The sequence below is a fragment of the Condylostylus longicornis genome, unplaced genomic scaffold (assembly GCF_029603195.1).
Source record: "Condylostylus longicornis isolate FDR11 unplaced genomic scaffold, ASM2960319v2 ptg000048l, whole genome shotgun sequence".
Classification (NCBI taxonomy): Eukaryota; Metazoa; Arthropoda; class Insecta; order Diptera; family Dolichopodidae; genus Condylostylus; species Condylostylus longicornis.
In genome coordinates this window covers 3596459-3618438 of record NW_026578017.1, presented here as the reverse complement: position 1 = coordinate 3618438, position 21980 = coordinate 3596459, and the positions used below count along the sequence as shown (strand labels likewise).

General features: G+C 25.1%; 3 protein-coding genes across 8 annotated transcripts in view; 1 reads left to right on the top strand and 2 right to left on the bottom strand.

Annotated features, from left to right (window-relative positions):
* The window catches only part of LOC129611229 (phosphatidate phosphatase LPIN3), a 41247-nt gene extending 30642 nt beyond the window's left edge, over positions 1–10605 (bottom strand). For all 4 annotated transcript variants that reach the window (XM_055524251.1, XM_055524250.1, XM_055524246.1 and 1 more), the window contains exon 1: positions 10426–10605. The gene's annotated coding sequence lies outside the window, so the exon portion shown is untranslated. The remainder of the gene's footprint in view (positions 1–10425) is intronic.
* Positions 2556–9513, top strand: LOC129611230 (leucine-rich repeat-containing protein 4B). 2 transcript variants are annotated; one of them, XM_055524252.1, is made up of 2 exons: positions 2556–2714; positions 7282–9512. In XM_055524252.1, exon 2 carries the CDS (start codon positions 7322–7324, stop codon positions 8714–8716), a length of 1395 nt encoding a protein of 464 aa, XP_055380227.1. In that variant the 5' UTR covers positions 2556–2714; positions 7282–7321; the 3' UTR covers positions 8717–9512. The 2 variants fall into 2 exon arrangements, with proteins under 2 accessions (XP_055380227.1, XP_055380228.1); XM_055524253.1 differs by lacking the exon at positions 2556–2714 and adding an exon at positions 6343–7146 and having other exon boundaries at positions 7282–9513.
* Positions 10606–12597: 1992 nt separating the features above from the next.
* On the bottom strand, positions 12598–17468 carry LOC129610855 (GTP-binding protein Rit2). Of its 2 annotated transcripts, XM_055523618.1 has the most exons (7): positions 17330–17468; positions 16920–17106; positions 16843–16866; positions 16604–16660; positions 16279–16544; positions 16075–16212; positions 12598–15744 (listed from the first exon to the last, which is right to left on the bottom strand). In XM_055523618.1, exons 2-7 carry the CDS (start codon positions 17086–17088, stop codon positions 15637–15639), a joined length of 762 nt encoding a protein of 253 aa, XP_055379593.1. In that variant the 5' UTR covers positions 17089–17106; positions 17330–17468; the 3' UTR covers positions 12598–15636. The 2 variants fall into 2 exon arrangements, with proteins under 2 accessions (XP_055379593.1, XP_055379594.1); XM_055523619.1 differs by lacking the exon at positions 17330–17468 and having other exon boundaries at positions 16604–16772; positions 16920–17015.
* Between the last annotated feature and the right edge of the window lie 4512 nt (positions 17469–21980).

The following is a 21980-nucleotide window of genomic DNA, read 5'->3' as shown; positions in this document are numbered from 1 at the left end:
TTTTTTTTTTTACGTTATTTATTAAACAACATTTTTTACAATTTTTTACAATTTACAATTTCAATTACGAGTATAATTAACTTTTAAATAAAATTTCAAAAATTATTATTAACTTATAAATTAATGTAAAATTGGTGTTAAACTATACGGTAAAGGAAGTTCATTAGCGATGTATAGCATCCATTATCAGGTAAGTTATTTTAATGTCATACTAGATTTTTAAATCAGAACTTCTAATTTTCGTTATTTTTAGATTGGGATATTTTGAAAATTTGCATTTTTTAGAATTTTGTAAAATGTATTTGACTAATTTTAAAATTCAAAAAATAACTGAAACTTAAAGCTTTTAGCTTTTATAAGAACTCACTTTTTTCCACTCAAAAGCTATAAAGTATGTGTCGTAGTATTGGAATTTGAATAGCAATTGAGTATTATACGACTATTCTCATTTCTAAAAAAGAACTTAGTCATCACATTTCTAAAAAAGAGCTAAGTAAGTGTAGGTAACCATGCATAAATTAATTTCAAAGTTCATTTTTAAAACAATAAAGAAAATCGTGATGACCTAAGTTTAAAAGCTTTTGGATCAGCGTTAAATTTCATCAACCATGTTTTGCACAAGTTGTATTCATAAAAGAAAAAAAATCAAATTTTAAGTTTTTTATCTTAACTAAGTTGTTCTTTGGCCATAAATAGAATATAAACAAAAAAGTTTTAATCTGGATAGAAATTTGAGAGGCTTTGTTAGGCTCTCCTGAGACACAATATTACACAAAAATTTACTTTACTATAATTGCAGCTGATTTTCAAAAAATTTTATCAATTGAACTTACCACCAAATAGAACCGATTTTTTTTAAATATTGGAACTAAACCTATATAGTGTACTTAAACCATTTGGGGATATTCCATACGATTTGCTGATTTTCGATACTAAACAAAGAGAACATAAAAAGGGATATTTCGAACTCCGAAAATGCCCATGTACTTCAGAATGTTTTGAGATCTTTCTAACCATAACCCTATCTATATCTATATAGCTTATCTTAAATAACTATTTGGTTAGGGAGAAAAAAAAATACAAAAAATAGATATACTTACTCATCAAATAAATGGTGCAAGAATTAAAAATTTTTTATTCAAAAAAAATTAATCGAACAAAAGGTATATTGAAATGTCTATCAACCTTAACTTAAAAAAAAATTTAATTTGGCGTCTTTATGCAGCTTGGTAATACTTGTGGGTCTCTAAAACTGTAGGCGGATGCAGTCAAATATTCCACAATTTATAAAAAAGAGAATAAGGATAAGGAACATCACAATCACCTATAGCTATATAATATGTACTTATATTATTTATGAACACAATTTACTTTAATAACAAGTAAAGCACAAATTTTCATATTTCAATCAATAAAATTAGAATTAGGTTTTTAAAATAAATAAAGTTGGATCAAGCCAATGGTCAATTGTAATTTAGCACTTGTCCCTTCAACAAGTGCTTTGAAGAACAATACAATTAAGCTTTGTACTATATAATTAAAATTACTTTCATTTATATACGAATATATTTCAAAAATTGCGTATTTCTAGGATGAGCATTGTATGTATTTCTTGAAATAAAACAAAAAAAAATTTAAACAGGCATTAATATAGTGCTCGAATTCAAGGGTTCATTGCGTGAGTTAAAAAAATAATTATATTTTTTAATGGCATGGCATTTACCGTTAGCTTTCTGCATTTATAGAAATTCGTGCAAGCTTACAGTTTTGGAAATGTAAGGTCCCAAAAATTAGAATTTTACAAATTTCGAAATAACAAAATGAAGTAGTTTTACCTTCTAATTTCAAACTCCTAAACCTTTCGGTCTAGAAGACAAGCGATATAAAAAATTTGGAATAAAAGTGTTTTAGGTAACGGTAAATTTTAACAACCGTTTTGTTCTTTTAAGTTCAATTATTATATCCCGCGGTAGGAGAAGCAAGCCATTATTTTTTTGCGTTTGCAAAATTTGAAAAATGCTTATGGTTTCGTTGTTGAATAGTTGACAAATGGAAAAATGGAGAATTTTTAAGGGTTTGAGGGCCTACGTACGTATGCAATTTCAGCTTTCTATCTTCAAATAAAAGTTAAGGTGTAAAAGTTTTGTAAATATGTCCACGGACGGACAGAGTGAAATTAAGAATAAGCACTTTTTTTCAAAAGTTTTTTGGAAAAATGCTAAAAGGAAGTCAGATGACATTTTTCTAAAAAATAACGTCAATTCATTGTCAAAATATATGTCTTATGTAGACGGAGTTTGATGTTTATTGTAAAAAAAAACCGGAAAAGCTTTATATGTATATTCAGGTAGATGAACAAAAGCAGAATATTGAATATTAACAGAAAGAAGTACAAATGTAAATAAAAAATATACAAATATATATATACATTATGTACATGCACATATTATTTTTTTTTATGTGTTTGTGTATATGATTTTTCCATTTTATCGACTTTAAGTTGATTGTCACGATAAAATTTGTTTCAGTTTTTATTATTTCCATGAACAGTGAAGTAGAGATGAGACGATGTTATGATTGTTGTTTACATTAAAAGAATTGACATAAAAACTTTTTTGTTTAATTTTTTTGATTTCTTATGAGCTTTTTTTTTAATTGTTTGATTTTTTTGCCAATTTAAATTTAATTTATTTATTTATTTTTATAATTTGATGGTAAGAAATTTGACATTTTCTATTTTTTTTATTTTAAAATTAATACATATAGTATATTATGCCTACATTTGTTTGTGCATAAATGTTCGGTATGTGGGTACACGTATATGTAAATATTTTGTTTTTATATTTTTAAAATTTATAACTAGGTATGTATATTCATATAGGTAATTTTTTTATAAATATTATAATTTGAAACATTGTACGTACGTAACAATGAATATTGTTATAATAAACAGGATTAACAATAAATTATTTATATTTTAAGCACGTGTATAAATTATATTATAATATTGTAAATCTTTTGTTTTATGTTGCAAGTGAATATGATTTGACACACTATAGCTTTTATTCAATTTCGTTTTTGTTTTTCTCGTATAAGATACACAAACACATATATTCCTATCAAATAATTTTTATAATAATCATATACCTACATATTTGCACAAATATTTACATTTTTGTGAGTTAAACTGTGAAGTATGAATATTGCAAAAAATATTTTGCGTTGTTTTTGACATATTTTTTTTCACACATTATGAAATTAAAATTTTAGTAAATTATTAAATTCGTGAAAAAATATAATACATATTTTAAAAATAGTGCATATTTTGCGAATTAGAAGAAAAATTTTAATGTATATATACATGTGAACCTATAAATTAAAAACAACTTTATAATTAAAGCTTATTAATTTAAGATGTCATTTATGTAAGATTTTTGTGTCATATATGTATATTAACACATATATACAAACATCTCAGTATCTATAAATACATGTATGCGTTCATTTGCGATCATATTGCTATGTATGACCATTTGTGATCTTGAAATTTTTCTAGTATACATACATATTTTAATTAAAAACTGTTTTTTTACCGGCAATTAAAACATATTGTTATTATATTTCTTTTTTTTTGTTTGTAAAATAACAAGGTCGGTTCAAATAAATAATTTGTAAAAAAATACATTTCCATTCTATAAGGAATTGTACGCATACTTTTTATTTGCATGACTAAATTTTCCTTTAACCTAATTTATCATTAGCGCCATATTTTTCGGAGATAGAAAAAAAACCTATAGGTATAAAAAACAATATGTTCTTAAATGAGTGATTGAATTTTTCCTACTTATGGTCGCATTTAAGTCAAATATACAAAAAAACTTTTTTCATTATAGCGCATTTTTAATAAAATTGTATTCAAAATGTACCGTGACCAGCAAAATGCAGTGAAAAAAGTTTTACTAGTTTAGCTGCAGTATTAATATCATAGTAAAACTTTAAAAACGACTGCATTGCAAAAAGAATGCAAAGCAAAAGTTTAAAACATTTGAGATGTAACAATTTCATTTTGACGTGTTATTTTGTTCAATCGTATAAAATAAAATCTGTAAAAACCGTGAAACGCATTATCATTTCTGTTTTCAGTATTTTTATGATACTTCAAATCAAAAAAACATTTTTTCGAACATTAATAATCAAATGTTAATAAAGATTATCTCAAATCAGTTATTTGATTTAAGTTGTAATAAAACCTTCCCCTGATGTTATTGTTCCCATGTTTTATTCTGTTATATCAAATTCAAGAATATTGTTTATCTATTTCGTGGGTGTCGAAAGGATACTTACTTCTACTTCTATTCTTTACTATTCACTTCTTTGATTTCATTTAGCACTTTGTTCCACATGGCCTTTTTCTTAAAGCAATTAGAAACAAATTTTATGTTTCAATCTTATTGATATGAACAATATCTTTCTTTCCATAGTCAATTTTTCGTGTCTACAAAATTTCAGATACTTAATTTCATAATATGTACTCGTATTATCCCTCCATTTTTTTTTAAATTCTCGGTATAAATATATTACTTTTTTTAAATTTTGCTTGTAACTTCAATTCCAAAACAAATCAGTGTCAAGTAAACGAATTTTGTTACTAAATATTCCACAAACATATTGGTTGGTTATTCAAACGTTAAAATTTGAATAACTGGCATGATAGTGCCAAAAAAAATTGTCCGGCTTGATCTAATTTTTTAATTGAACCTTAATTGGAGTAACCTTACTGTTTTGTCATGTCGCAAAAAAGTAGTTTCTTACTTACTGCGTAGCTGAAACCCATTTTTAGAAATTGCGATTTTGCTGCATTCTATAAAATTTTGATTCTACACATTAATGCTGCACTTTGGATGTCAGCTATAGTCAATATTGTTTAGTTTACATAACTTCATAACTAGTTTTACGTTCGAACGTCATGGTTGCGGAAAAAATTTTCCGATGCGAATATATTTCCATTTTCTGTTTAGCAAAAATTAATTTAGTATAAACGTGACAACAGAGACGTTACCAAAAAAATTATGCATCATTTTGCACTGCCTTTACATAATACGAACTGTTAAATTTAAATTACGTCGAAGTAAATAGTAAATAAATTGGCATAATCTATCGACATTTGTATATATCAACAGAAGGTCTTTTCTTCTAACGTATTACGTGAAAATTAACATAATTAGACAATTAATGGAATTACGAATAGCCAAATATAAATTAATTTGTAGTATGTATTCACTTACATAATTTACAAATATAATTACATAATTTTACAAATATATGTGTAAAAATAAAGAAAAAATCAAGGAATAGAATGACATGAATTTCAAAGAAACTATACACATACCTTTAAACAAACGATATTATATAATCGGATCATTATATAAATGCAATTGAATATTATTCACATTAATCTAACAATAATTTATTCGTAGAAAACAGATATGTTCAATAAATGATGTTTAAAAAAAATACAACTATTTATTCAATATGAATCTATTTACAAAGATTATAACTTGCATTTGAACGAAGTTTAAAATCTAAATGATTCATTATAGGACCTTAATCTAAATATAATGTGTGTACTGAATTAAATTATAAAAGTGTTCATTTTAATACTTTTCTACTACAATACTACTACGTATAATAAAAACTATTTAATCAACACAAAATTCTTTTTTTTTGTTCTCTGTTGATAGCTTAATGTCGTATTCTACGATACTTACAAATAATTTTATTTTATTATCTATGATAGAAGCGTTTTTATTTCATTAAACGAACACATAACGGGTTGTTAGTAAAATACTGTCTTTTATTGTAAGTATTTCAAAAATTTGTAATATTATTTTAATTTTATCGTCACCTTTGCATTTGTGTATAAATTTTATATTGATATGAACATATCGCTAGTCAAGTGGTAGATACTTCTGTATAAAAAACTTCTGTAAAATAAAAACTAGGTTTAATCAAAAATATGAACATTATTTCTTATCTACATAAATTGTCGAATTATAATTAAATTAATGTGAAAATTGAAATTTTTCCGACAATACAATGTACAAAAAATATATACATTCTTGCAGTAATGACGTATATTTGTGTTAATAAACTTTAACCCTTTCAAAGCTCATTTCAATGATGATGTTATTGTATTTCGTGTGTAATTTTTTGGGATAACACTGATATTTCATGAAATAAAAAAACATAAAAAAAAATTTCACATCTATCTTAACACAACCCCTACTAAGAAAATTAAAAAAGTGTATATTACAAAATAAATAAAAGTTTCATAAAAATAATATTTAATTACTATCACTTAACTGAACTGATCGACAAAATTCGTAATAGTTTCTCAGAAAATTAGTAATAATGATAAACTTATGACTAATAACATTTATCAAAAAGTTGGTAGCAATTCGCAATTACCTTAAATATAGTTAAAAAATTGTAATTATTCGAAATTTGGTGTACTAAAAAGAATAAAGAAAAAAGTTAAGAATTAAGACAGAGTCACGTTAGGTAACAAGGGGCACATCGTGCGAAAAAATTTATTTCTTCTAATAAAATTATATCCCACATCTTTTTCCTTTGAAGTTAAACATTTACACTCGTAGTTTTTTATCGGACTCATTTTTCATATCAGAAAGATTTTTGTATTCTATTGTCACAAATTTTCATATTCGTATAATCAAATATAACTAAAAATTTCAGAATCCTGAAGACGGCTCAGGTCAAATACATTTGTATATCTCATATGTTTTCATTTGAAATTACTTTTTTTGTGAATTAAAATTAAAGAAAAAAATAAAGTTCCACACCACATAATATCCTATTAAATTATTTGATTTTTTTCATCGACCACATGGATGAGTAATTTCCAGTAATACACGATATTCAATGAGGAATAATACAATCATAACCACATACATAAATGAGTACATACATATAATAAAGGCCAAAAAAATGTCAGCTGATAAGAAATAAAAAAATACAGAACTTCGTGATAATCTTATCGAAAAAAAGCTTACTTTTAGATAAAAATTTTATTAATTCAAAGTTACCTCAAATAAAATTCAATTTTTAGAAAAACTAGAAGGTAGAAATGTAAGATTTTAAAAAATTTCAATTTCAATTTACATTATGAAAATATTCGAAGTTTTAAATGCTTCTTTTACTTTTATTAAATCAATCATCTAACATACTTAAAATATTAATGGTTTGTTAAACATTTCATTTTAGTTTTGCAACAAGGAGACTGAGACACTACAAATATATAATAATGTATCCGCATTGGAAAAGGATCTATAAAAATGGAATATTTATTTTAATATATATCGCAATAATTGCACAGGCGGATGAATTTAATAATTCAAATGAAAGTACTTATTTATGCCAAGATAAAATATGTTCGTGTTTAAATCATACTAATGAAGACTCTGGTTTAAAATATGAAGAAGCTGACTGTAAATCTAAAAATTTAAATGAAACGTATTTCGAAAACAAAGAACTACTATCTTATTTGATCAAACTTGATTTGCATGGGAATTCTATTAGTGAAATACCAAATTTTAATAAGAATGAAATGAAAATATTAATTTTATCAAAAAATAAAATTAAAATTCTATATGATCAAAATTTTAAACATTCAGCTCAACTTGAAGAACTTGATTTAAGCTGGAATGAAATAGAAGTAATATCGATGAATGCATTTGATTATTTAAAGATGCTTCTGAAACTAGATTTATCACATAATAATTTAAAAAAAATTAATTTTCTTTTATTCTCTCATTTGTCAAAATTACAAGATTTAAATTTATCATGGAATAGAAATTTAAATGAAAGCAAAGATTTAAAATCATTAGATTTTTTTGAATTCTATGGCGTTACACCTTATCTTAGAACTTTAAATTTAAATGGTTGTAACTTAGAAGTTTTACATTTAAATCGTGGTACTAATTTACAAAATTTGTACATATCTAATAATAATATGTATAGAATGCCAGAGCTACCTAGAAATATTAAATTAATTGATTATAGTAATAACCCAATTGAATTTTTAAATCAAACATTTGCTTCGCATTTATTTTATTTGCATACATTATATTTAAATGATATGCCAAATTTAAAATCAATTAACGAATATGCTTTTTTTGGATTACCAGCATTAAAAACAATATATTTACAAAATTGTAAAGAATTAAAATATTTTGATCCCCACGCTTTTGGTGAAAGTGTTATTCGAAATGAAACTGATACTGTTTTACAGGAATTGAATTTACGTGGAAGTTCTTTAACAACACTAAGTTCTTCATTAAAATTTGTATTTGAAAATTTAAAAATTTTAAATTTAGATGGAGCACCATTAAGATGTGATTGCGAATTACAATGGATTAGGGAATATAACTTTACAGTAATTGGACAATGCTATGAACCAAAACACTTACATATGCAGCAAATAAATAAAATTAACGAAAAATTTGAATGTGATTGGCCGGAACATATTAAAAATATCATAAATGGGTTTATTATATTTGGAATTCTATTTGTGTGTATAACACTTATATCGATAGTTGTTCTAGGATTAAGAAAAAAGCGTTCACATAGACGTCATATAGGCTCTGGAAGTCCATATGCAAGAATAACAATTGAACCCACTTGTGAAAATCGTTTTTAAATTAATTCAACACAAAAGTTTTAAGTTACTTATTTAGTTATAAGGCATATTGTTTAAAATTTACTTGTAAATATTCTATAGTTATTATGTAATTGTTTTTATTTTTATTAGATCCCTTTCAATTGGGGTTTTTGAAAAATAAAAAAGGCAACTAGTCATGAATTGTTCTAATATAGTTTTTTTTTTGTGAATGTGAATGAATAGAAATTTTTAATTTAACCAATTTAAAGTCCTAATGGTGGGTGTTTACATTGTGATATTTTTGCATGAAGTTAAAATAAAATTATAAAGCTATTATTAGAAAAACATATAGATGAAATAAAAATGTAGATGAAGTAAAGTTATAATATAAAGTTTTAAAAAAATTGTTTACATGAAATATCGCAAATTTGCAAGAACAATGACATAAGTCAAAATAAAGAGTTGCAAATGTACTTTTATTACCATTATACTTCAGTATAATAAAGCTTTCTTGTAACAAATTAATACAGAAAATTTGTTCATATATTTGTAAAATAGTTCTATTATCTACACCAACGTTTTTAGCCTTCGATAGTAATTTACACTCGGCTATATATACTTTAAATTCCGGAAGTAGAAGTTATATTTTGGAGTTGTGTCGCTATTCTTCCCTATTATGTAGATCATATGCACATATTATTGTAAGTATAATTGTGTAGGAACTTATAATATAAAATGTATAGCTAAGAATACTCGTAGAATGTGTATTTTATACTTATGTATATCGATTTTAAAATTTATTTAACGTTTTTCCAACTTTTGACAACATCTATAAACTCAGTATAGAAAGAGTTATTAATTTACTACAAAATCTTTAAATGTAGGTACTAAGGCACGAAGCCTAAAAAAAGTGGGCTTTGATCATGTCTGTGGTTCAATAGAATTATTATTATAAAATTTTTATACTAACTTTTTGATAAATGTTATTAGAAGTTGTGAGAAAATAGAAAATAAAACTATTATTTTTTGAAAAACAAAATGCTTGTTTTATCATTGGAATGGTGTATATTTATTTTAATATGTTCAATAACTAAATTAGCAAATATAAAACTTCAATAATCCTAGAACTAATAAGTTGGAAGATTTAAAAATAAAATTCTTTCAGGATTTCTTTCTGAAAAACAATTGTATTATGTATGTACAATGTGTGTATGTATGTATATAAAATACATGCATTGTATGCACAAATATATGTATGAAAATATACAAATGCACATACAATGTATGTATGTAAATATGTAAATGCTGCAATGTATTCCGTAAGCTATCAGCTCATAAGGAATTTCTATAAATATATACGAAAATTTCGACAATTTCCCGCAATATGATTAATTGTGGAAAGGTTGATTTACAATTTCTCTTAATATTGATCATAATTTTTGTTAGAAAACACTTTGTATTAATTTAAATTTGTAAGCCAAAACTAAATTTTAAATTCCGGCTTTTTGAATGGATAATGAGATTCACCTTATATTGATTGCAATTCAAGCAATGTTTTATACAATTAAATCTTCTTTTTGCTTTTTAAATATAAAGTAAGGCGTATTAAAAATAAGTGAAAGGAAAAATAAAAATATGTAATAGTTTTTTTTTCAACAAAGTTATTCATTTTGTATTAAATATTGATTTTTCCTTAAATGAAAAAAATGGTACTTCAAAATTGAAAATATGTTTATGGATTAACTTACACAATATATGAATGCTTTTCCAGCCTATACGAAATACTTTAGCTTATTTTTCACTTTATAATATCACTCAAACTCTTATTATCTTATTCAAGCATTTAAATTTAAAATATTTTGCACTTTTATTCACACAAAGAAATTCAATTTTCCTGCTAACTGCCGAACAAAGTTTTGAGTATTCAACATCAGCTGTCAGCACTGATGCCATTTTTCTATATTTAACTGGATTTTAAAGATTTTACCTTTAAGTTTTTATATGTAATAAAGCAACAAGATTTTAAAATGAGTTAATTTAAAATTATTATTTTATTTTTCGACAAGCCGGTTAATTTTTAATATATTTCTGTGTTGTCAAAAAATAACTCAGTTATTTTTTAACCAAATTATTTTAAAACACGCCTTGAAGTTTACTACTTATTAAAATGCAACTGCGTTGTTTTTTAATTTTTGTCTTATGAAGGGATTTTATACGACACATATTTGAGTGTTATCAATATTTTTAATAAAATTCATGTGGCAACACTTGGTATCTGTTGTCAGTATGATTTATTTCACATGACCTACATGAGTTACTTATGTCATATAAACATTATCAGCAACATAAATTTTTCGCCACCTGGTGATAAAAAAATTAAAGACAGGTGGTGCAAAGTCGTGGACCTATTAATACATGAATAGCTGACATAACATAAATATCAAGGCCTGGACACTACTTTTTTGTACAAAATGACATTTCTGAATAATCTTTTTATTTCCTTTTTTTTTAAATTGTGATTTTTGCCTATTTTCATTTCGAGTTTTCTATGGAAAAAAAAATTAAATAAAACCTAACAAATTTTATATTAATATGAAATTTCAACACGAAAATTTAACTATAATTTTGATTAAATAAATTTTCAAGTTAAATAAATTTTCAAGTTTTTTCCGCATTTTTTTGAGTCAGGCAATATATCTGAGAGGATTGAGAGTAAAAAATTATAATACACTGAATAAACAAAAAATTGGTGTTATATTTTTTAGACTAGAATACACGACATAAAGTAATTTTTGCTTCAAAACTTTTTGATTAAGATTAAATTAAAATGAAATAATCAAAATGGATGGTAAATCCAATTTTTGTTTTAAAATTTAGCTTGAATACAAAGCTACTCAAATCTGCTAAAATGTCGAAATTGTCTACATATTAAAATTTTACTGAAACAGCTACAGATATTTTCTGACCTTAACTTTTAAAATGCAATATAAATTGCTTGGGATTTCTTAAGTAATTTACTACAAATAACGAAACTCACGTTGTTGAATAAAGCAAATTAATATTATTTATGAGTTTATTTGTACAAAATAAGACAACTTTTAAGATAAATTTTTTTCTTGAAATTGGATACATTTTGTTTTTACCGTGTAGGAATACTGTTCAAAAGTCTATGTCGTAGTTACATATGTTCGTAATTCGTAGGATTCTAAGAAAACGAGTTCATTTTAATTAAACTTTTTCTTTGATTGTCTATTGTTTTTTGAAATTTCTATTATTTTTTGAAATGTGTCTTATTTTTTTATGTATCTACTAATGCTATATATATCTATCAGTCCATCAAGCTCAGAGAACAAATCAAAAATAAATTCCAAATTTATGTGGAGTTTAAATGAAATGGGTACCGGAACATGTTTGTGTGAAGGAAATTGATCAATACTTTTCGTTTTTTTGATTCTACATATTTATTTAAATTAAAAAAAAATCGCTTGGTTAAATTCCATCTTGGTAAAGAATGTATTAAAAACAAAATTTGCAATTTTTAGTGCAAACAACCTTTCTTGTCTACCAAAAGGAAGGGTACTGAATTACAGAGTGAAATTTTTGAATAAGAAATAGAATTTAAAAAGAAATTTAAGAAGAAAAAAGCAAAAAGATTATTATTATAGTCTAGATGGCTTTTAAAACTATACTAAATAAAATGATTATCATAAAAAAACTCAAAAATTTCACAAAAAAATAAAAAAATATTTCAATCGGCATACTTTGAAAACATAAAACATCAAGAATTGTTTTTGTATCTTTAAAAGTAAATTAAAAAATTTCAAAAATAATTGGAAAAAAGCGTAATATAAAGATCCCTGAAGACATAAAAGAAAATTAATATCTAATTAATAACATAAATAATTTATTTAAATAATTATTTTATTTTACATAAATTATCATAACGTCTATAATTCATTTTTTTTGTATGTTATTTTTAAATTTTTATGAACATTTAATGAACAATAAGGTTTACATGCATAAAGTTTAATACGTTTTGTTTCATTTAAGTTTCTACATTGGTTCCCTAGAATAAGTTTCATGAATTTAAAAAAATATTAAAAAAAAAAAGAAAATTGGAGTTTCTTTTTGGGTGAGTAGGGCACCTTATTACAATCAAATAATTTTCAACTAAATCAAAATGTACAGACTTTACTTATTTAAAATTTATTTAATTTCGGTTATTTTTTTTTTATTATTATTATTTTATTGGAACTAAGAAAGTAATTCCAATCTAGCAACGCTTCTACCCCATTTCAAGCCAGAAGAATTGCTAGATAGGATTTACTTTCTTAATTGCAATAAAATAAGAATAAAAAAAAACTCAGTTATAATTTATTTATGATAAAATTTAATAAATTTCTTTTTTGTATTTTTCTCAATAAAATTTTTAAAACTTTACTAACGTCTTTTAAGATAAAAAAATTATTGCACATAAGTTCATTGGGGTTTCATTTTTACTTTTTTTTATTACAAAATTCTAAATTAATTTTTTTATTCTACTCTAACAATTCAATGTAAGTAATTAAGCAAGGTAGGTTATTTGCTTTGACCGTATGTTTTAATCACGCACATAAAGTTAAAATCTTTATGATGTCAATTTACAGATTTGTGCATTTAAATTTGTTTATGAAACAAATTTTTTTGTATTTGCACATGACACAATTTTCATTTTGGTTTTTAAAATATGCGGCAGCGAAAAATTGGCAAAGAAGCAATTAATATTAAAGAACATAGCTATTTGATCACCTTTATCAGAATGGTAATAAGCCTCAGTTTCGTACAACAATTTATAAAACTTTAGCGGTAATAAATTTGAAATAGCTTTTTAAACTAAGTAAATGTTAAGAAAAATTTGTCAATTATTTTATTCCCAGAATAGTCATTTACGACTTTTTCTTTAAAAGCAAATTGAAATGAAGTAAAACTTAGTATACAATGGAGTTTCGTCTGAGATGTATTAAGTATAATAAAGAAATTAATAGTTGTATTTTTTACAAAAAATATAACAAAATAAGTTTAACAGTTCCTTGTTTTTGGAAAAAGTGTAATAGTTAGCTTTTATAATGTTATAAATTAAAGTTAATACTGGTAATATTTAGGATTTTAGTTCGTGTGACTGAAAATACATACATTCGTAATAAAATAAAAAGTTTATCTTCAAATGCATAAGCTCGAACAATTTGAAAAAAAACTAACTATTTAAAAAATTACCAAAATACTATTCATATTAGTATTTTTTATTAATAATCTAAAATACTATTCATATTAGTGGTTTTTTAGCGGTTTTTGAAAAAAATAATTTCTGAAATTTATCACAATAATATATTTGACCAAATTAAAGGAGATTTGCTACAATTAACATTTTTGTTTGTTGTTCGATTACATTATCTACGATCATAATTTTTTTTACTGTTTTCAGTTTAGATATCAATGGTACGTTAAAATATTTTAAACATTGTGTTTTTTTTCTTTTAAATTATGCGACATAAAAAAATTTTCATCAATACTTAAAAACAATTTTAACAATTTAATATTTTTACTATTGCATGTGAACACGTTTAAACTTTTTATTATTTTCTCTAAACAATTACACATTTAGTAAAATTAAGGAATGGTCTTTGTAACATTTTATTTTAAACTCTTCTTTTTAATATAATATACTGTTTTGTTTTCTTAAAAGTTACATTTAAATTTAATTACAAACATTGAGCTTTAAAAAAACAATTATGTACAACATTTCTTAAATTTTTAAAAATTAAATGGTACATAAATTTATCAATACTATGTTCGATGAAATGGAATTTGTAAAGTTATTGTAAATTTCAATTGCAATTATATTGACTATTTTCTATTTTTTGATTACTACACACTTATAATACAAATTTATATAAAACAAAACTTTATGAGTTAAAACATGAAAGAAAATATTACAAATATGAAAAAATGTTAAATAGTTTATTTAAGAACAAGGTCTATAAAGTTTTTGCTTTATAATTACTTAATCAATTCAACAATTTGAAGTTAAATTTATAGTTTTAATTAAAAGTATAGCGCCAATATTTTATGCCTCGTAGAAGAATTTCAAGAATTTTTGTTCCCCTGTAAATTAGTAATAAATATTTTTTTTTCAATTTTTGTTACAATTCCATTTTTTTTCAAATTCTTTTAGTTAATCATTTTATATTACAAAGAAAAATTGTGTATTTTCTAGTTTTTAATATAGTAAAATTTTTCAGATATTTTCTAATGACTATTGCTCTTTGGTAATGATTAATAATTAATTGTAATAATAAAACGACTTCAACAATTTTATTCATTATTTTTTCTATGTGATTTATATAAAAATATCCTGCCTATAAATTATAAATGTTGATATAATAACAATTTCTTAAAAAATTAATATAATAAAATTCTGCAACTAAGTGTAATTTTAGTTTTTTTTTCTAAAAGTATACACGTAAGAAAAGGAACAAAAAAAATATTTTAAAAATAATCACAGTTCATTTATAATTAAAAAAAAATTCAAACTTAAATAGCTATATATTATATACATTGTTTCTAGTTTCAGATCGAAATAATATTTAGCAACTAAAATAAAAATTAATAAACTTTTAAAAAATAAAAAATAATTTAATTTTTTGTTTCATCTTTACACATATTTAAATTAACTTAACAAATTTTATAAATAATTAAATAGTTAAATATTTAAAAAAATTAGCAATTAAGGATATTAATAGCTCTTTTTTCAATTTATATATTTTCTTGTTTTAATTTGAGTTTTAAGCTGCAAGTAAGCAGACTATTGTTACATTTTGTTAATACAAAAGGCAACAAAAGATAAATTTTACCAATAACAAATGTATATCCATATTAACTTATTCATAATGCATGTAGCAAAAATAATATATCAAGTAAATTTAATTAGTATTTCGCCTGCGGAATACTAAAGCGAATATAGATCGAATTCGCCACCACCTACTGCGCCTTCGGGAAATTTTTTCAGAGCTTGAGCTGTTACCTGACGCCTAAAATAAAAATAAAAATATACCTTAAAAACATATTTTTCGAAAAGTATTTTACTCAATGTACATGCTATAAACGGTATAGCGGATAATGAATTTTTTGTCGAACTTTTTCAAAATCCATAAAAATTAATTCATATACATACATCTTATAAATTTTTGCAATATTTTAAATTAGTTAAAAATAATAGATAAAACTGAATAAATTGAATACTCCAGAATGTTATAAAATTCAAATTAAGTGTAATAATTTTTAAGTTTGAGTGACATGTATATGCCAAATTTTGAGACGTTCGAATCAAAATTCTCTATAGCTACCAATAACCAAATTACTTTAGCGTTTTCCTTTTTTCGTATTTCTCGTACTAACGTATAGAATGCATCGTCAATATAATGTCTAAGAGCAGCAGAGGTTTCATAAAATGGACATCCAAATTGTAATGCCAAATTTTTACCTTCCTCAGTTGAAATCTACAAAAAATGTAACAAAAAAACCTTTTTAATGAAATCTACTTATTATTCTTATTTTATAACAACCTTTCTTTGTGAATGTAAGTCAAGTTTGTTTGCTATTAATACTAAAGGTATATCTTCCGATAATCGAACTCTAGCGATTAATTTGCGATACTCTGAAGCCTCTTGGAAACTATGTCTATCAGTTACAGAATAACAAATAATGAAACCTTCTCCACACCTCATGTATTGATCACGCATGGCAGTAAATTCTACTTGACCGGCAGTATCTAATATATCTAAAAGAGCGGCTTCACCATCAATTACGGCTTGTTTTTGGTATGAATCCTCTGTAATATAAAGAATACCCATTACTCATCAGTTATTATTGAAAATATTTAAATTTTACCAATTGTTGGATCGTGATAGTCCAAAAAACTGTGTGATACAAACTGAAGTGTAACAGCTAGAAAGATTATAAGAAAAAAAATAAAGTTACGTAACGAATCTACAAATATTTGAGTTGTAAAATTGGATTCTTTCTCTTCTAATTTAATCATTAACTAACAAAACTGTTCCTGTGAAATGAGCCAACAAAATGTTTTATTATTTTTCGATATAAAATTTTTATCAGAATTATTTATTTACCAGATTTTCCTACACCACCATCGCCTAAAATATATAATTGTTTTTATTAAATCTAGGAATAAAATATATTTTCATACCTAAAATCACTATTTTGTATACTCTCAACCCGCCGCGAGTAGTTGTTTGTGGTTGAAATTCTGAATGCTTTGAATTGTCGTAATTTTCATTCTTTGTTTCCTTTTCAGATGACTTGGATTTTGATTTTTTTAGAACTGCAGCACACCCGGCTGTTAAATCTCCTGCCATCACGTTAAGGTTTAGTTACTAATAAATAAAGAATTTTTATAATAAACAATATTCTTAATTGTTTTACGGATATTGTATATCTAGGTATGTTTCATATGTATAAAAAACATGTATGTATGTAAATGCACGTATATATAAACTGGATGAGGTAAGAGATTGGTAAGTACCACTTTACTATTTTGCTATTAAGCTAAAATTTAAATAAAAAAATTTAATTCAATAAGTTTAAAATATTATTTACCTTTTGAAAAATTTATTATAACATCTTAATATATCTCGCTAAGAAAATAGTCCATTGTTTTCGATTTTTAATATTTAATTTTTGGAAAACAACAAAAAACATTTACGAAGCTATTTGCGAAAAAAACTGCAAATTTCTGCAATGCTATTGAATTCTTAATTTGACATTAATCATTAAAAGGATTGTTGCCACAATTATCTTATTCAACCCTGCAACCAGGATTGCCACAGAAAGAGAAGATAATTTACCATTTACGTTTTAAAAAGATGCTGTATTAAAACAAATGTCGCCGAAATAACAAGTTTATAATTATATTAAAATTATATGTAGACCAAATTATTAACGTAGACAAATAGTTCAAAACGTGTTCTAAAATTTAAAGCTTGTTAAAATCCTTTTGTAAACTTGCTTTCTGTTGCCGTCACAGAAATAAATATGTCGCTAGACTATATCTGGAAATTCTCTACATTAATATAAATATCAAGATAGAAAATCCGCTATAATCCATAAAAAATAAAGAACGTTATTTGGTTATGAAACAGAAGATAATTTAAGGCAATTAATTTTTGGAATCAAGAATGTGGTAATTTACGGACAAATCACCAAGTCCCAAACGCCTTTCTTTACCAGAACGGTAGCACTTTCTTTACCAGAAACGAAAATTACCAAAGTAACCTCTCCGTAACTTTAGTAACAGGTTGCACTCACACAAAAACAACATTAAACAGTAATGTAGTTTTAGCAACTTCGTTATATCTAGCGAACATCGATACATTTTCCACCTTTTCGACAAATTTAGTAGAAGAATAATAATACGTTCCTTTAACTTCATTATTTATTTTATTGTGTTCATTTCTGTGTGTTTATATGGGTTGGATTTTTTTTCGTACAAATCTTATTTTAAACTTTTCGATTTTTTTTTTCCTCATGAGCTTTTTTTTTACAAAAAACCAACGAATTAGAAATACTAAAGGAAGGAGTATCTTGAAAAAGCAATGAGGTCAAATTCTTTGTATAGCTATCTCTCTCTTTGTTCAGAGCATTGTCAAAGTTGTAACAGAGTCGGGTTTATTTTATTGTTTTATAAGGATTCTACTACAAAATGTGTTAATTTGTAAAAAAGACAAGTTAAAAATTTTTTTAAAGTAAAAATTAAAAAATATTTTAAAATAATTTTCCCATTTGAAATACGTATATCTGTAAAAAAATCAAATTAAACAGAACTCATTAATTTTTCTTTCTTTGAATAAATTTTTTTTTGTAAATTGAAATAAAAAAAAACATACAATTTTTATATTAAAACACCTTACGCTTGTGTGAGAAAGAAGCATATATTTTGTTTGATGTACTACCTTGGGTGTTATTTGCAATGTAATTTTTGTTGATGACAATGTTGTTAGCAAAACATTTTTCATTGTGAAGAATTGCTGCAGTGCTGTTCTATTAATTTTTTGAATTTCGCATGCAAAATTACTATAAAACTATGCCTTTTTAACAAATTTTAATTAAAATTTTGGTTATTACTCACTAAAGTAGATGGTATATTGTCGTAATCTTCCTCATTAATTGACTTTACTTTTTTTTTGCAAAATAAACAAATTCATAAGTCATTCGTTTCTTTTTGAAATAATCGGGGGAATGTAAGTAAAAATAATATTTTCATAATTAATATTCTTTTAATTTATAGCCGCGAGCTAAAGATAGAATTATTACGTATGCCCTATTTGGTAACAATGGATGAACAACTCTTAGCTTAATTTGTTAGAAAGTAAAATCCGCGGTGCTATATACATATGTATGTATGCACTGAAACGAATACACTGTGGCACGAAAATCGTACAAAATCCGAGATAAAACGCTAATTGGCTTAGCAGTGTTTGTGACGAAGGAAAGTAAAGCCGCAGAGGGTCCTATATTAATAAAGATGTCCGTGGAATGGGTTTATGTGTTTCGTTGGATAGAGCATCGTATTTAAATAAGTACCATAGAGGCTTCAAGTGGAACAACTAGCGGAAGCTTACTTCTCGATGTAAAGTTGAGGTAGCACAACATCATACATTTTTAGAATATGTTGAAAAGTCGTATAACCGCAAGTTCACCGATAAAGAATAAAAACTGAAACTGATAAGATTTGTTATTTGCCATTCTTTTGAATAACGACCTTGCGTGTCGACAGAGGTAAAAATGTGTCTCTGATTGATGTAGGTACTATTAATCGAACTGGACATTTGTCATTCGTTGTTAAGTGTACTGTTTAAATATCTTTTAGTTTATATAACGGTTTGTGCAGATATACAGGAAATGTTCAGCAGCATAAAGATCAAGAGGTCATCTGAATTAGAAAAATAGTGAAGGAAGTTCATAATGACGATATTGAATGAAAACATGCAATTTTCAAAAACGGGGGTTTAAAATGTAAAAAAAAAAAATTTTGGGTGTGTTGATATACCACGATTGACCAGTTTAAATTTCAATTAAGATTTATTAATGCTCCAAAAAGGCAAGTATTATACTTTCTTATGCCGATATTTCATACCTTTGGTCTTCTTGAAAACTTCTTGGTGCATGGAATGTTAATTTTGTAAAAACATTTCAACATGGTATTGAATGCGGAGAAAAAGTAACGGATGGCATGGAAAAGGGATGGAAAATGGAAAAGGAATCTACGGATATTCTTTTTGGCTAATTGAATAAATAAATGGTTCACTGGGTGCCAAATTACTTAAGCATTGCCTATTGGGCAATACGCAATGCCATCCTCAAATGGAAACTTATCATTGATCTAATTTTACTAATCAATCATGTTTTTAGAGATAAAATAAAGATCTGCGTATTGGATCAATAACTTAAAAACAACGCTTTTGTGAATCTGTATATAAATAACATGTATTCTTTGTGAAGTTGATGTTATTACATTTTCTTTATCAACTAAAATCTTAATTCTGCCCACACAATTTAATGACATTTAAATATTAATTTTTCTAATTGGAATAAACATGTTGGAACAGTCAGATTAAAAAAAAGGTCTTTGTACATAGTGGAAAATGTAATACAGTAGTGGAAAAAAAAGAATTTCCATCAATGAAGAAAAGAATGAAATATGTACATACATATAATAGAAACACATAAATTTTACGAAATTAAATTTATATTACATAAATATTTTAAAAACATATTAGTTAGCTATTAAAAAGTTATGTGTGGAAATTTGGTTGGTCTCGTCAATATTTTAAATTAAATAACCTTTTTAGACATATTATAAATAAAGTTTGGTCAAACTAATACTTTGTAATTTAGCACTTTTTCGTTCAACAAGTGAAAATATTGCTTTTAAGAACAATTTAGCTTTGTACTATATCATTTAAATTCTTTCATTCATATACGAATATATTTAAAAAATTGTATACTTTTAGGATGAGTAATGTTGATTCGAATTTTGCAAATTTCAGTTATCCATCTTCAAGGGTGTAAAAGTTTTTTAAACATACCCACTGACGGACGGGCAGAGTAAAACTAATAAGCACTTTTTTCCAAATTTCTTTTCGCAAAGTGCAAAAAAGTAGTCTCAATTCTTTCACTACGCTGCTTTTTTAGTTACTGCGCCGTTGAAACTCATTTTTAGCAACTTAGATTTTGCAGCATTGTGTAAATTTTTTACTCTAAAATGTGGATTACGAATACAATGTAGTACGAGTACTTCATTATTACTTCATTTTGAATATCAGGGTTATGTCTAAATTTCTTCATGATTTCCAATTGTAACAAATAAAATCATTAGTTAATTAGCAGTCACAGGAACATAATTCATGACAATAATAATGGGAGTTCATATGTTTTTTTCCAATAATGTACATGTAATAACTAAAAAGAAATAATAACAAGTAAAAACGTTTCAGTCGGTATAAACCGATTGAATTATACCCTGCACCTTTCATTGTTGTATAGCAATTACTCAAACCTGTGAAACCATTCTATAGAAACTTCACGGATATGTCAGACCTATAACTGAACACACAACTACCAAGTTTCATGAATCTGACTTAATTATTTTTCCAAATATTTAAAATTAGCTTTTGGAGTTGTATGGCAGGTACCCGAACCTGCCAAGCAATTCCACTAAAACTTCGCTAATATATCTGATCTATAATTGGACACACAACTGCCAAGTTTCATGAATCTAACTTTATTACTTTTCCAAATATTTAAAATAAGCTTTTGGACTTGTATGGGAGCCACTCGAACATGTCAAGCAATTCCACCAAAACTTCAGAAATATCTTTGACCTATAATTGGACACACAACTGCCAAGTTTCATGAATCTGTCTTTATTATTTTTCCAAATATTTAAAATTAGCTTTTGGAGTTGTATGGCAGGTACCCGAACCTGCCAAGCAATTTCACTAAAACTTCGCAAATATATCTGATCTATAATTGGACACACAACTGCCAAGTTTCGTGAATTTGGCTTTATTATTTTTTCAAATATTTAAAATTAGCTTTTGGAGTTGTATGGCAGGTACCCGAACCTGCCAAGCAATTTCACTAAAACTTCGCAAATATATCTGATCTATAATTGGACACACAACTACCAAGTTTCATGAATTTGACTTTATTACTTTTTCAAATATTTAAAATTAGCTTTTAGAGTTGT